This window comes from Petaurus breviceps, unplaced genomic scaffold, assembly GCF_028583685.1.
Source record: "Petaurus breviceps papuanus isolate PSGF00001 unplaced genomic scaffold, PetGlider_PUasm1.0 90775, whole genome shotgun sequence".
In the NCBI taxonomy this organism is placed as follows: Eukaryota; Metazoa; Chordata; class Mammalia; order Diprotodontia; family Petauridae; genus Petaurus; species Petaurus breviceps.
In genome coordinates, this window is record NW_027187342.1 from 4715227 (window position 1) to 4730529 (window position 15303).

Consider the following 15303-nt stretch of genomic DNA (forward strand, 5'->3'; position numbering starts at 1 on the left):
TACCAAATCAACATCTGGGGGTTTTTCAAAGGGGGGGGGGCTCTCAACAACGGCTTACCAGAGTCTCATCTGATCAAATCACAGAACACTTCTCAAAGTGAGCCCCAAAGCAAAGCCTCACATCAGGGATTATATAGCCTTCTCCTGGGTCAGAGAATGTAAACACCCTCTTGACCCACTGCCCAATCACACAGCATCAAGGTGTGGGCATTCCTGAAAACCAAGCCTCCTGCCACAGGCTCCATGTGACCACATTCAGCCTATTAGGAGGCAGAGTATATTTTCAAATCAAGGAAGGTTCTCAGAGTCTCTTAAGCCAATCAAAGGGCCTAGGGGCAGAGAAGATCTTCAAATTTGCATTTTCATTACAGCCTATCAACTTGAAACCTCTGTACATCAGATCTTCTAAGAAAGAGATAGAAAGGTCAGTGGGCACCTCTTGCCTACTAACTGGAGCTACTCTCCTTATTTAGTACTCATCACCTCAATCCTGAACTATATACCCTCAAATCCATTAAAAATGGATTGGCAGGAAGAATGTGTTGTGCTGCATATCTTTGACTCAAAGAGGCATTAGAATCACCTGAAATACCTGCTAGATTGACATATCTGTGGGCCTGAAGAGAGGATATGCCCTAAATTTGGCAGTCTTCTCCCACCAATACCCTACCATGCCACCTAGGGCTTGAAGCCTAGGGAAGCTTTCTCATGGAGAAAAGTGGTGTACAACCTAGAGACTCAGCAGATGTGGCTAAGTCATCAGGATGTGGCTAAACTCTGCCCATGGTAGTAAAGGGCACCAGTAACAGCTAGAATACAGAATAGAAGCCTATGAAATAGACCTAGATTTCAAAGAAGCAGATCAGCTTTGGAAAGTGTTAATCTATTTCCTGAAGTTTAGAATCCTAAACTCTAGCATATTTCCTTGGCTTTGAGCCCTGAGTGGTAACCGACTCATCCTTTATCTTAGCTCTTTAGGTAACAGTGCCTTGAATTCACTCAGATAACTGAATTGCAAAGATAAATAAATACAGGTAGCTAGCTTGTCTTTGGACTCACCTGTTCCCCATTTGTCTTAAGCTTTATCTTTATAACCCACTCCGTATAAAGATTAACCCTTCTCTCCAGTTTCCTTAACTATTGGCATATGCCAATCTGGCTTCACACAGAATCTGACACCTCCCACCACAATATCAACAATTTCAAGTTGTCTTCTGTGCTTAAAAGATGAGGTACTGCTTCCCAGCAGATGGCATGAATGTGCAATAAGCCTGAAACCAACCAAACAGGTGGTTATATTCTTCTACCAGATCTGAGACTGCCATGTCCTGAGAATTTTTGTAAAAGAAAATATAAAAGAAATTCTGCTCATCCATCCCACTTACAGGTTTTCTGAACTTGTTTGTGACAGGGAGGGAAAACCATAGAGTCTAGGATCTATCCTAATTACCAGGGACTCAATGATATAAGCATTTTGGGACTGACCTACACTGTAATGAACTCCAGACCTGCTGAACCAGATGGTTATCTTTACTGAGATGGATCATTGTGGGAGAATGGTGTGGATGGAGAAGGGGACATCTACAACTTTATTCACAACCTAAAAGGTAGTGAGTAGAAGACAGTATTCCAAATGCACTTTTGTTAGGGTAAATAAATCATACTGTTTGAGTCTGCAGAGCTCCTGTGGTTTTTCAATAGTTCACGAACTCTTCTTTTCTAGGGCATGTGGAACTGGGGAGTAATTGTCGATCTGGACTATTTCCCATTTGACTCTCAAAATACTGACCAACATGCCCATCCAAATTGCACTTTAGCACATTGCCAGCACCATCTCTTTGCCAAGCTGGAAAAATGCCACCTAAAGCAATGAGAAACAAATTCCTAGACATTATCATAAGCCTGCAGGGGATATGGAAGGAAAGGTCTAATGGAGTGCTCAGAATATATCCTTCCCCCTATTCTGTTAACATTTTTATCAGTGATTTGGTTGACCATATATCTGGCATATTTATCACATTTGTGGATAATGTGAAGCTGAATTGATAATATAAGTTCCTTGTGGGCAATAGTAGCTTGATTTTTTTGTTTTTGTATCTCCACAATCTACTACATAGTAAACACTAAACAAATGCCAGTTTAATTGAATTGGATAACAAAATCAGGATTCAAAAAGGTCTCAGAAACCGAGAACATGGGTTGAATCTAATAGGATGAAATTTATCAGAGATAAATGTAAAGTCCTCTGTTTGGATTCCAAAACTTAACTGAACAAGTGCAAATGGTAAACTATAGCTTGCTAAACTGGGTGATTAATAAATGTTGAGTTGAGTTATAATGGACTGTGAACTCAAAAGGAGTCCAAAATATAAAATAGCACCCCAAAAACTGATGCCATCATAAGCTGTATTACTAGATACACTGTGTTCAGAACAAGAAGTGGTAGTTCCACTATACTTCACCTTGGTCAGACCACATCTGGAGCTTCTAGAGTGATCTGTTCTGGTACTTCCTTTTAAGAAGGGCACTGACAATCTGAAGCATGTCCAGAAAAGGGGACCAAGGTAGTACATAAGATTTGAGACTGAAACATACCAGTATTGTTTGAAAGAACCGGATGTTTTTAACCTAAGAAGATATGGGAAGATATGGGATGGGGGGGGGGGGTGGGTGGGGGGGGTTAACTGGGATTTGATAGCTGTCTAAAAACCCTTGAAGGGTTGTCATGTTGTGAAAGGATGAGAATTATTCTGCCTGTCCCCACAGTGTAGGAGCAATGTGGGTGAAGGGGGTGAAGGAGTTGCAAAGAGGCAGATTTCAACTTGATAAAAGAAAAAACTTTTGTATTAGAGGTATCTTAAAGCAGAGTGGGATGATTTGAGCTCGATTTTGCTGGTGGTCTTAAGTAGCAGCTAGATATCTACTTGTTTAGGGAGGCCGTAGAGAGGGACTCCCTTTGGGGTACAGCTTAAAATCAATATAGTAAAGTAGAACAAGTACTGGATTTGGAATCAGGATCTGGGTTCAAATTCCAACCCTTCCACATACTATTTATATGACCTTGGGTGAGTCCCCAAACCTCTCTATGCTTCGGGTTCATCTGTAAAAGAAGGGGATTGGACTAAATTGCCTGTTAGGTCCTTTCCTACTCTGTCTATGATCTAGAGAGAGTCCATGAAACTGCATTAAGTTAGAAGCACTGCTTCAGCGAGAACTCCCATTTCAACCAAAGATTTTAATGGTTCCTCATGTTTGTGGATTTTATCCCTAAATTCTCAGCCCTGTCAACTGATCTCACTGACCTACTGAGGTGGATCTGAAGGCATTCTGCAGGATACCCTAGGCAGAAATTGACTTGTGGTAAATGCAAGCATTTATCTTGACTTTATCTCAGCCCCCATATTAACTTGACCAGACTCTCTCAAATCATTCTTACTGGTTAAAGATGTTTCAGATAAAGCAAAAGAAGATAACTTCTCATAAGTTTCTAGACCTTTTAAACCCAGTAGTGTGTTCGAACCAGTTCATATTGGCTCAAAAGAACTGTTGTTAAATTTTAGGGTGAGCATTTACATCTTAGAAACCAGCAAATACTACAAATAAGGCCTTCCAATTTATTGTTTTGTTGATGATTCAGAGCAGGGGTAGGGAACCTGCAGCCTCGGGACCACATGTGGTCCTCTCAGTCCTAAAGTGTAGCCCTTTGCCTGAATCCAAACTTCACAGAACAAATCTCTTTATTATGGGATTTATTATGTAGAATGTGTGAACAAATCTCTTTTTTTTTTGTTCTGTGAAGTTTGGATTCAGTCAAAGGGCTGCACTTCAGGACCTCAAGCACTGCATGTGGCCTGGAGGCCTCAGGTTCTCCACCATGGTTTAGAGTTTAGACTTAGGAAATTGATGGAGAGCCTTTGGGTACTTCTGTAAATCTACTGGCTATGAAGACTGAATTTGATTTTTGAAGCAACATTTGGAGGTGGACTGGCATTTCACATTATTATATGTGGAACTTAAACCTAAAGCAGCATCTCTGAACTGTCCAGAAACTGTAATTTGTGATCTTAAGTTGGTTCAACTTCTCCATAGTTTATATATCACAAGATGACACAAATGAAAAGCCAATACCACTGTAGAAGTTGGTATACAGATAAACTATCACACACTCAGTCACTGTTAACAAACTGGCTGTAATATTAATGGGATATAAGATCTTCCTGGCCCATTAATAGGCTTCATGTGGAGCCCATTAAGGAAAGCTTGCTTAGGGGAGGCTTACTTGTAGGAAGGCTTTCATACCTTTGGCTAATTTCTAATTAGGCCCTGAGTCAGATGGGTTGTGATGCCTTCTGGCTCTGAGAAGTATATATATATATATATATATATATATATATATATTCTGAGTTGGTATTTTGCTTTAGGGGCTCACTTAGGATTAAGATCTTGTGATTCCCTGGTTGAGAATCAGTGGCTGTATGTTCAGAGCACCCTGACTGCTCAAAAGGGATATATGTAAAGTATATAGTTGATTTAGGCAGTCAAAGCCCTGTCTGTTGGTCTTTATTTCTCTGCTTGTATTTTCTCTGAAGTTCAGGGTGCTGACTTTTCCCCTGAACTAGTGAATGTAATCCTTTAAGCAGCTAGCTTTCCTAGAAAAGCAGAGCTAAGAACTTGTGCTAGCAGTCATCTTGGGTATGCCAGTGTGATTGCCTACACAGGCTACAATCAATCCACTATCACAGGGCTCAAGATTCCCATGCTGAGCCCAGCTGATCACCCTTCTTGAAGTTCCAAGTTGAGAAAGGATCAATACCCATTGCTTTCCTCTACTGACATTTATAATTGTGTATATTCTCTTAGAAGGTTCAAAGGAGTGTGATGCCTTTGTCTGGAAAACCAGGCAAACTTGACCACTCCCCTTTCTTCGGCCTCCTTTTGCCACACTGAAACATTTGCTCTTAGGATTCCACGTGCTTGGAATACCCTTCATCTCCTCACTTCAGTCTCTGCCTACAAACATATACACCTGCTTCAGGATCAGCCTCAAATGTCCTATCCTTGTTGAAATCTGCATTCCAGCCAGAAGTGGTCTCTCCTACCTCTAAATTTCCAAAGCATTTGGTTTGTTCTACTCCTGGATTTTTTAAATACTGCCTTGTACTGCTGGTATTTATGTACACACCTTCATTTTCCTGACTACATTGTATACTTGAGGACAAGGACTTTATACATATTGAATGCCTACATGAGCAGTCAAATATTTGTTGAGTCCTGAATGAACAAACTTGTCATTAAAAGGCATGTGGTTTGTTCTCTGCTATGTCTTAATATAGTTTTGGAGCTAGATTAAAACAACCTGCAAGTACCAATAATCTTCACTAGCCTGATACACTTTGGGGGATAACAACCACATTTGTCAAATGTTATTCCAAGATTAAAGCTCAGAGCTCTGTTAATCTCAGTCCAGCCCTCTTACCTTATCCCCACTTTGGCAATACAATGATAAAATACATTCAGCTCAAGGATTGTCATTCGAATGTTGTCAAACAACACAGACATTTAAATAATAATGGTTACCTCAATGAAAACTCAATTTAAGTACTTCAGCAGTAGTTGAATCTCCTGTCACACTTCTTGGCCTTTTGGTTTCTAATTTATATGGTGGCCCAACTCTGAATTTAGTGGTTAGGTAAGCCTCCCTCTTGTTTCTGAATCATACCTTCAGTAACTCAAGAAGCCCACTTTAGACAGTTCACTCTCTTAAAATATTAATATATACTCCCTACATATCTTACAAAAATAGTGGGATAACTAATGCCAGTAATTCACTTTTTATTGTTGTTCAGTCAGTGCCATTTAATTCTTCATGACCCCATTTGAGGCTTTCTTGGCACAAATACTGGAGTGGTTTGTCATTTTTCTCTCCAGCTCATTTTAGAGATGAGGCAAACAGCATTAAGTGTCTTACCCAGGTTCACCCAAATACCCGTGTTTCCCCGATAATAAGACCTATCCCGAAAATAAGCCCTCCCCTTACTGTGTAAGATTCCTCTAAAATAAGCCCTCCCCCGAAAATAAGCCCTATTGAGATTGCTACTGTCGTGAAGGTGATCCCCTGCGCTACACGAGGTACCCTCTGTATGCACCGTCCCCCCCCCCAAACGCACGCTGTGCTCCGAGCTGCATCCAATCAGAACTGCAGCAGTGAGCGCGTCATCCTGTTCTTCCCCAGTGATTTGCTTATTGAATAAAGGTACATTTTTTTGTTCACATTTACCTGTTCATTAAAATTGCTGTCAATGTTCATTAAAATAAGCCCTCCCCTGAAAATAAGCCCTCTGGTGTTTTTCTGTCAAAAAAAAAAATAATAAGACAGTGTCTTATTATCAGGGAAACACGGTAGTAAGTGTCTGAGGCTGGCTTTGAACTCAGGTCTTCCTGACTCCAGGACTAATACTCTATGCAATACACCTAGCTGCCCCTTTTGACTATTTGGGAAATATTATTACACATGTACATGGAATTTGTAAGTGATTGTAAAATATGTGCTGTACATATTAACACATCAAGTAGTTTGCTATCCTTCCACCCCACCCCCTGTTTTAGTTCTCTTTCTTGGATTCAAATAACTTCTCTTCTTTCCCTTTTATTGGATACTACCTCTATGCAGATTTAAGTTAAAAATGAAAAAGATACGGATTTTGCTCTAGTGAGATAGGTGAAAGTTTGAATTTTTCTGGGAATGAGGGAACAAATGTTATCTTTATCTTAATTATTTGGTCTACTAAGGAAATTGGAGCAAGGGTGTATTGGAACATACTCCAAACTTGCTGGCTAATTGTTACATTGTCAGTGTGAATATTTACATATCAGGAATAAGCAATGGCTACAAACCAGGGTTTGATTTATTGTTTTGTGGATTGTCTAGAATTCAGAAAGTGTTAAAAAAAATGTAAATTTAAAAGTGTGTTGTACATACATTAGACATTTTCCAGCACTCCCAAAGATTACTCTGAATATTGCTTGAGCTCAGCAAAAGCGAAGTACATGGCTCAGAGAAGGCCTGGTGAGGGTAGACTAATAATTGGCATTTATATATCGCTTAAAGGTTTTTGAAGTATGTTAGATCCATTATCTCATTTGAGCCTCACAACAACCCTGATTCCGAGCAATTAGGGGAAACTCCCCCCCCCCCCCCCCCCCCCCGGGGTTTGACCATACCGCACCAAATGGCCTAGAGGCTGCTGGGAAAACAACCCAGAGCCAGCGGGTGCCTTTTCCCAGGGACAGGAGCAGCAGCCCCCGCAGCAATTCACGCACTATGAAAGCTGCCGGTGGCTCGGACACTTTGTCCTTCATCTGTGTTTCTACGCGGCTCAGGGGCCTCACCACGGGGGATCTTAATTTTGCCAACTCATGCTAGAGCGGGGGCCATGGGGTAGGGGGCGTCGACTCCGAGGAAAGCAATCCAGGGGCGCTTAGAGCAAAGTGCGGCGGGGCCAGAGCCAGAACTGCGTTGTCCTCTGGGGAAAGTGGCAGCCTCAAGGCTGGAGATGGGGGCCGAAACTCAGTGGGACTCTGAAACCCTGAGGCAACGAACGCGGCCGTTCCGCCAGAACTTCTGGCTCCCCACTGCGCTAAAACACACACCCCCACGATACTCCAGTTCCCTTTTTCCTTCCCCTGCCCCCTCTTCTTCCTTCTCCCCGGTCTCCCTTACCCCACGTGACAGGAAGGGCTACGACAACATACGTCACCGGCACCGCCCTCCTTGTTTCCTAGAGGCTTCCTCCCGCGCACAGCACGCACGGGGGCGGAGACGAACGCACGAACGGAGGAGGGAGGAGGGAAGGAAGAAGGGGGGGGGAAGGAAGGAGGATGAGAGAGGGGCGGAGAGTCCGCGTTGCTCCTCCCTCCCTTCCTTCCCCAACCAGAGGGAGCTCCAGGGCCTTGGCCAAGGCTCCTGCTCTGCCGAAGGTGCCCGGATGTGCGGCGGCGCTCCGCGAAGCTCCGCCCCCACCGCCCCGCCGTGCCCCGTCCGTCGCCCCCTCTCCGCCGCAGCATCGCGCTCTCTCTCTATCTCTCCTCTGTCTCTTTCTCTCTCTCTCTCTCTCCCTGTCTGTTTCCTCTCCCTCTCTCTTGCTCGCTCTCTTCCTCCCCCTCCCTCTCCCGCCCTCCTCCCTCTTTTTCTCGCCCGGAGGTTGCGGGTCAGTGCGAGCCACCGCAGCGAGACAGTCAGCGCTCCGCCCCGGCGCGAGTGCGAGGCTGCTGCCGCCGCCGAGCCGCCCTCCCCCTCTCCCGACCCTGCTTTGCAGCCGCCCTCCTCCACCACCGCCGCTGCCCCTCCACTTCTCTTCCTCTTCTCGTCATTCGTGTGGTTAGTTTCTCCTCCGCAGACGCTCCCTCCCCTTCCCCCTCGCGCGGCCTTCCCCCGCGCCCCCCAGGACCGAGAGCCCCGACCGGGCCACTCTGCCGCCGCCAGCTGTAGCTGCAGCTCCTCCCTGGGGATCCAGCCCGAGAGCCGACGCCCGCCCCTCCGACCGAGCCAGCCAGCGAGCGGCCGACCCAGCGTCCAACATGGTGAGAGAGAGAACCCCCCCCCCCCCATCTCTGGGACCCGCTAAGCGGGGCTTAAAGGCGGGGGCAGGGATTCGGGGTGAGGGTGGGTTGACACCCTTGCCACCACCCCCATTGTCCCCTTTGCTCCGGCCTCCCTAGAGGGACCCCCGCCGTCTGTGCGTGTGTGTGTGTGTGTGTGTGTGTGTGTGTGTATGTGTGTGTGTGTATGTGTGTATGTATATGTATGTCGGTAGCCCGAGCTCGCGTGGGCCCCTGCAAGTCCGAAACCCCCTTCCCCCATCTCCGCCCCCGGACCCCCCGGGCAGGACCGCTACTGCGTCTCCCAGCCTCCTTCGTCCTCCTGACTTCTTCCGGGGCCCCCCCTAAATCTGCTTCCTTCTCGGAGGACACCCCACTTCTCGCACTCCTCCGTTTCTGCAACCTGCCATACCACCCACACCTTCGCCCCTCCAGTGCCAGCTTGTGCCCCCCAACCCCCTTTACCCCACCACCTCCTTGCTCTTTCTCCCCAGTTCTGCCCCGTCTTCCTCTTTCTCCCCTCCTCTCTCTTGATTTCTTTTCCTTCCCCCATGTCCTTTTTCCTCCGTTCCCCAGCTTGGGAATGTCGGCCTGATTACCAACCTTAAGAAAATAAAAACAGATGCCAGGGGGCGAATAGCACTTTGGTGCCCGTGGTCCTCCTTAGCTGGTATTTCTCCCACTGCCTTGACTACTAAACAGGAAGACTCATGAGGGAAGGGAAGAATCTTTTCCTTTCCCGTCTCCTGTTGGTATTTATTTTGATGTTGACTGCAGCCATACGGGGGTTTTCTTAGTTGGCTCCTTTTCTCTCAAAATGAGCAAACAAGAAAGGTCCAACACACACATTTAGTGGTAAACCAGAGGGTGGATCCAATCCCAGAGGACGGGAATGATTGTTTTGAGTGTTTGCTCCTTACCACGGATATTTTTCCTTACTACCTCCAAAAATATCTCTCCTGCGGTGGTGGTTGTTTTTGAATCATGGCGATTTAAATTTGCCTTCCGAGCTCTAACGTTAATCCCCAGACAGGATTCACTGCTGTAGTGTTTCAGGCTGACGCTAGGGGTGTGTCTATTGCCTTTGCCAACATTGCCAAGAAATCAACGCCCTATTAGATCTGCATTTTGCTTTACCTGTACTTTCTTTCCTTTGCCCACTGCTATAACTTATTTTTTGTAATTTTAAAAAAAACCTGTTTTACATCATCAGTGGAAATCAAACTAGTCACGGATGCTTCTCTGTAGCAGCTTATCGGTTTTGAAACCCAGAGTCCAGCAGGGTTACTTCCCCTCACATTTTCTCTAAAACTGACAGTTGTCTTTGGGGTTTTTAAACGAAATTTGATGCTAAGGAGTATTTTTTGCTTTTATCATTTCACAAAGTGATATACGCGTTAAATGTTTTTCTTTAAATATCTCAAAATGGAACTACTGAGTCATGGAAAAGAAAAAATATTGGTGATTTATTTTAAGGAGGCATAACAAAATTAAAGCTTATGAAGTAGGATTTTTATTTTTGTTTTTTCATTTTCAAGACCTGTACAAGCTGTAGATGAACTTTCAGTGAACTCTGAGCAATGTAATATAGAAGTGGTGTAGTTTGTGTGAATAGTTGTCGAATGTAAAGATCTTGCCAATACAGTAATCAAAGAAGAACTTTTTTTCTTTAGAAATCTTTGTATTCCTTAAATATCACAAAGTTTGGATTCTATTAAATTTTTATGGGAAGAAAATTATTAAGATCAAAATCTTTAATAGAATGCACCTTTTTATCAGTCCATTCACTAGGAGTCATCAGGACTTTGGTCATTGGTACTTTAGTAGTTTCCTTGGATTTATACATTTTACTTAAGAATCAGAAAAATATTTCGTTTTATGAATTAAATAGATTGCCTTAAGTTTGACCCAAACATGAATTTTACTTTAATTGTAAAGTTTACTTGTTTTTTAGTACAATATATATCCTAATACGATATAATAAGTTTTTTGAGCTTTCCGGTGGTTTGTTCTACTTATTACCCCCCCCCCCCCTTTACTCACAAATGACTGTCCTCCTCAGAGTATCCTTTTCAGTATGTACTTCTTGATTGACCTTTCCTTCTTTTTAATTCCACCAAATACCCCCCCCCCCATCCTCATTTTCTAAACTGTATTTCTGGACCTGGGGGACTGGAAAATGATCTTTTAATTGGGGTCATGCAGGATTGTCTATTGGAGTACTATTCTGCGAGACTCAAGATGAAGATCTTTCACTTATAGAAGGACCCTAATACGTGGGAAAAGGAATGTCTTTAACTGAGTTAAGAAGAAACTTTGTGTCTTCTGAGCCTTATTTCTTATTTCTCTGGAGTTAGTTTACTTAAGTCATCTTTATAAATTGATGGTAGAAACCATGGGAGTCGATGTGGGTGATTACTGGAGGAATCTTAAGAGATCCTTTGGGTCCAGGGGTATCATAAACTACTTTGGCAGTCTGCTGATGACCTGTGGACCCCTTCTCATGGTACTGTCTTTAAATGAACAAATAAAATACATAGAATTACAAAGAAAACTAATTATGTTAAACTACAGTTGTCAAAACATTAAAAAATCAAGTTCAGAGACCTCAGGTTGAGATCTCCAGAATTAGTTCCACCACATAATTTTTCAGGTGGGAAAATTAAGGGCCATAGTTTAAATGATTTACCCATTATTAAATAGTCATCATAGAGAGAGACAATAGGGCCTTGTGATATAGATCTTGGTGAATACCCATACTTAGTAGCAGAGGCACTGGTTCAGTATAGAAAAGGAACTGAGAAGACCAGAATCCTTGTCCTGGCCAAGATATTTAATGGTTGTGTAGTTTGGACGAGTAACTTTATTTCCTTTATGCTTTTTTTTGGCCTTTAAAATGAGAGGATAGCGCTAGATGATCTCTAAGGTCCATCTAGTCTCCATGAATACATGAAACAGGGAGGTCAGATAGGATGGAGAGCCAGGCAGAACAATGTAGCATCAAGAAAACCAGGGGAGAAAAGTTGATATATGAAGTACACCCTGGAAGGAATCTCAGAGTTCATATGCCTCATTTTACTGCTGAGGAAACTTAAGTTGCCCATAGGTGAAATGACCTAAATTACATTTCTTGCCTTGTCCAAATCTTGGTTTAAAAAAAAAAAAAAGGAGCTCATCTGCTGAGAGTGAGGGGAATGAGATTTGGGGGCTTGAGCAATTTAGATAAGATTTGGAAGAGAGACAAGAGACAGAGAAAGTGAAACTGAGGATTGCCCAAGAATGGTTAAGACAGGTATGGGTGAGAAGAGCTAGGGGGCTAGGTGAGGGATCTGTTCAAAAGAGACTGAGAACCATTGAGAAAATAGAAAATTATCTGTAGCAGTTTTTTGCTTCAGGAAATTTTATGTGACTTGTAAAGTAGAAATTATTCCTTACATAAGTGACTCGGGACCTGTGGATAAAAATAAGTGGGAGCACTTGGTTAGAGACAATAATTGCTAGCACATTTACCAGAAATATTAGACTGTCATGTGTCATTTGTTTCTGTTGACCACTACCGCTTCCTAAACACTCTCTTCCCTGTTCTTTCATGCACTGCTCTCTTCTGATTCTTATTCCTGTCTGGAAGCTCTTTCACTATCCTCTTTGTTGAGGCATCATCCTTTTGCTCAAATTTATGGATACCTCGGAGCTTTGTTTTGTGCCTTCTCTTTTTTCCTCCACATTGTTTTGAGGTTCTTATCAGCTTCTGTGGATATAGTCATTTCTTCTGAAATGCAGATAACTTCCAGATTTGTATATCTAGCCCTAGTTTTTCTTATAGTCATTGACAACTGCCTATTAGATACCTCCAGATAGAAGTCACATAGGTATCTCACACTCAACAAATATTCAGCAGAATTTAATTACTTTTCTTCCAGCTATCCTCTTTTACTAACTTAACAATTTTTATTAAGGGTACTACCATCTTTCTCCTTGTTTATAGCTGAATCATCTTAAAATATTTCCTTTTCACATTGAGCCAGTTGCCAGGCCTCATCAAATCTATCTTCTTTCCATTAACACAGCCATTATCTCTTGCTCTGACTATTGTTGTAATGTCCCAGTTGTCTCCTTGCTTCAAGTCTGTGTACCTGATATTTCTAAAACACAGAATTGACTGTGTTATTCCTCTGCTTGAGAAATTTTGACCTCTTTCTTGTAAAAAAAAAAAAATACAAGGATTAGGTCCAAGACCTGTGATTTCAATAGTATAGGGAACTTCCAGATGAATCACCTTCCTCTGTCAATCTAGGCTGGCACCTTTTCTGCAACATGTAGTCTTAGAACAGAGGTCAATAATCTGTCTTGTGTCATGGACCCCTTTGGCAGTTCTTGAAGCCTCTGGATGCTTATAAAGACATAAAATACGATACATAATATTGCAAAGAAATTAAATTCAATCATATTGAAATAAAAATGCAAATTTTTTTCTTACCCAAGTTGGTGGACCCCTTGGAATCTATCCAGAGACCCCAAGTTAAAAATGATTGTTTTAAAGAGTTACATAGAGCACTGAGAGGTTAAGTGACTTGCCCAAAGTCCCTGTGTCCCAGGATGTGTCAGAGGTAAGACCTGAACCCAGGTCTTCCTAGTTTTGAAGTTAGCTCTCTAGCTACTAGATCACATCTAGCCTCCTATTCCAGGTTTATTACATATAACTCTCCTTCATGTACTCTGTGTTCCTGACCTGCATGATATTCTATCTCCTGAGTGTTCTTTGCATAAGCTGTGCCCATGCCTGGAATGTACTCCCTTCTCATTTAAACCTTGTTGATTCTCCAGCTTCCTTCAAAGCACAGTTCAAGTGCCATGTCCTGGAAGACGATTCTAATTCTTCTACCACCCCCCCACCCCCCTCAGTTGTTAGTGTCCTACCAAGGGAGAGTGTGAGAGTGTGTGTGTGTGTGTGTGTGTGTGTGTGTGTGTGTGTGTGTGTGTATGTATGTATGTTATGTAATTTCTTGTAGATGTGTTAATTATTCCTCAATAAAATGAAAGGTTTTTGAGGGTGGGAACCATTTTGTTTGGTCTTTGTATCCAGTGCTAATTTGATGAATACCAGTATTCTGAGTTTTCAGTTGGACATGTATTTAAGTGATAAGCAGTTTTGGGTTGAAATATGAGGTCAGAAATCAGATTGGAGAAAATTAAGAGAGTGAGAAGAAAGGAAATGTTGGCAATCTAGAACATATAGCCAGATTCAGTAATAGGAAATTTAATAAAGATAAATGCAAAATTTAGTAGAGATAAGTACAGTTCAGAAAAATCAATTTCAGGATGGGGTTACGACCTATTCCAGGTACTGTGCTTATATTATAGGAACATTGGTCACAGCTGGAAGAGACCTTAGAGGATATAATCTGTCTTCCTCCTTTTAAAGATGGTGAAAATGAGGTTCATAGAGGTTAAATGACTTACCTAAGGTCACATACAGTAACTCTCCAAAAGGACAGTTTCAGCCCAGGTGTTCTTAATGCCAAGCCAATGATTGCTTTTTCCAAGCTTAATATCAGTCAGCTGTGTGGTTTGGCAGCCAAGAAAGGTAATGCAACCTCCAGCAGCATTTAGAGAGCTATATTGTCCAGGACTAGGCAGGTACTGTGCTCTGCCCTCATCATCTCACAACTGTGGTATTGGGTTTAAGTTCTGGGTGCCACATTTTCAGAAGAATGTTGATAAGCTGGATAGTGTCCAGAGAAGGACAGCCAGAATGATGGCAAGTTCATGACATCTAAGCATAAGCTGAAGGTATTAGGGATGTTTACCTTAGAAAAAAAGATTTAGAGGAGATATGAACAGCTGGTGGAAGAGGCAAATTTAGGTTTGATATAAGGAAAGAGTTTCTTGACAATTAGAATTGTCCAAAAGTAGAATGGGTCACATTGGGAGAGGGAGTGGGTTCTTCCTCAGAAAAAGTAAAGACTTATTGAGCATTTAGGTGTAATGTAGATGATATTCTCATTCGAGGGAGAGGTTGGACCAAATGGCCTCAGTGGTCCTTTCCAACTCTGAGATTCTGTGATACTCAGCTCAAGACACTATCTTAGGTTCTGTAGGGAATAGGGATAATAATTGGACCTGTTAATTTATTGATAAAGAGAATTCTTTTTTTTCCCAAATGCTTTATTAACTTCTGATTTACATCATTCATTTCCGACAGATTTTGAGTTACAAATTTTCTCTCCGTTTTTCCCCCCACTGCCCCAAAATAGCAGTCCCACAGGATATCCTCTCCTCCAATCTGCTCTCTCCCATATTTTCTCCCATACCCTTTTCAACTTTTCCAGTGGATCTCTATGCCCCAGTGCCTGTATATCTTATTTTCCAATTACATGTATAATAGTGTGTGTGTGTGTGTGTGTGTGTGTATATATATATATATATATATATGTATATACATGCACACACATATGAGTATTTGATTTGAAAACTTTGAATTCCAGATTCATTCCCTTCTTCCCTTGTCACCCACCCTTACTGGGAAGATAAGCAGTTCAGTATAGGTTGTACATGTGTGGCTAATGCAAAACAATAACATAATAGATATATTGTAAAAGATTGACTATATTTCCCCCCCTCCTATCCCACCTCCCACTTGTTCTATTCTCTACTTTGATCCCGTCCCTTTTCAAAAGTGGGTGCTTCCAACTTCCCTCCCCCCCC

At 42.5% G+C, this 15303-nt stretch overlaps 1 protein-coding gene across 1 annotated transcript in view; it reads left to right on the forward strand.

Moving 5' to 3' along the window:
• The first annotated feature begins 8026 nt into the window (after nucleotides 1-8026).
• Nucleotides 8027-15303, forward strand: part of PPP3R1 (protein phosphatase 3 regulatory subunit B, alpha) — a 107195-nt gene continuing 99918 nt past the window's right edge. The window contains exon 1 of the mRNA XM_069068935.1: nucleotides 8027-8580. Coding sequence (XP_068925036.1) covers nucleotides 8578-8580 — 3 coding nt within the window. The 5' untranslated portion in view covers nucleotides 8027-8577. The remainder of the gene's footprint in view (nucleotides 8581-15303) is intronic.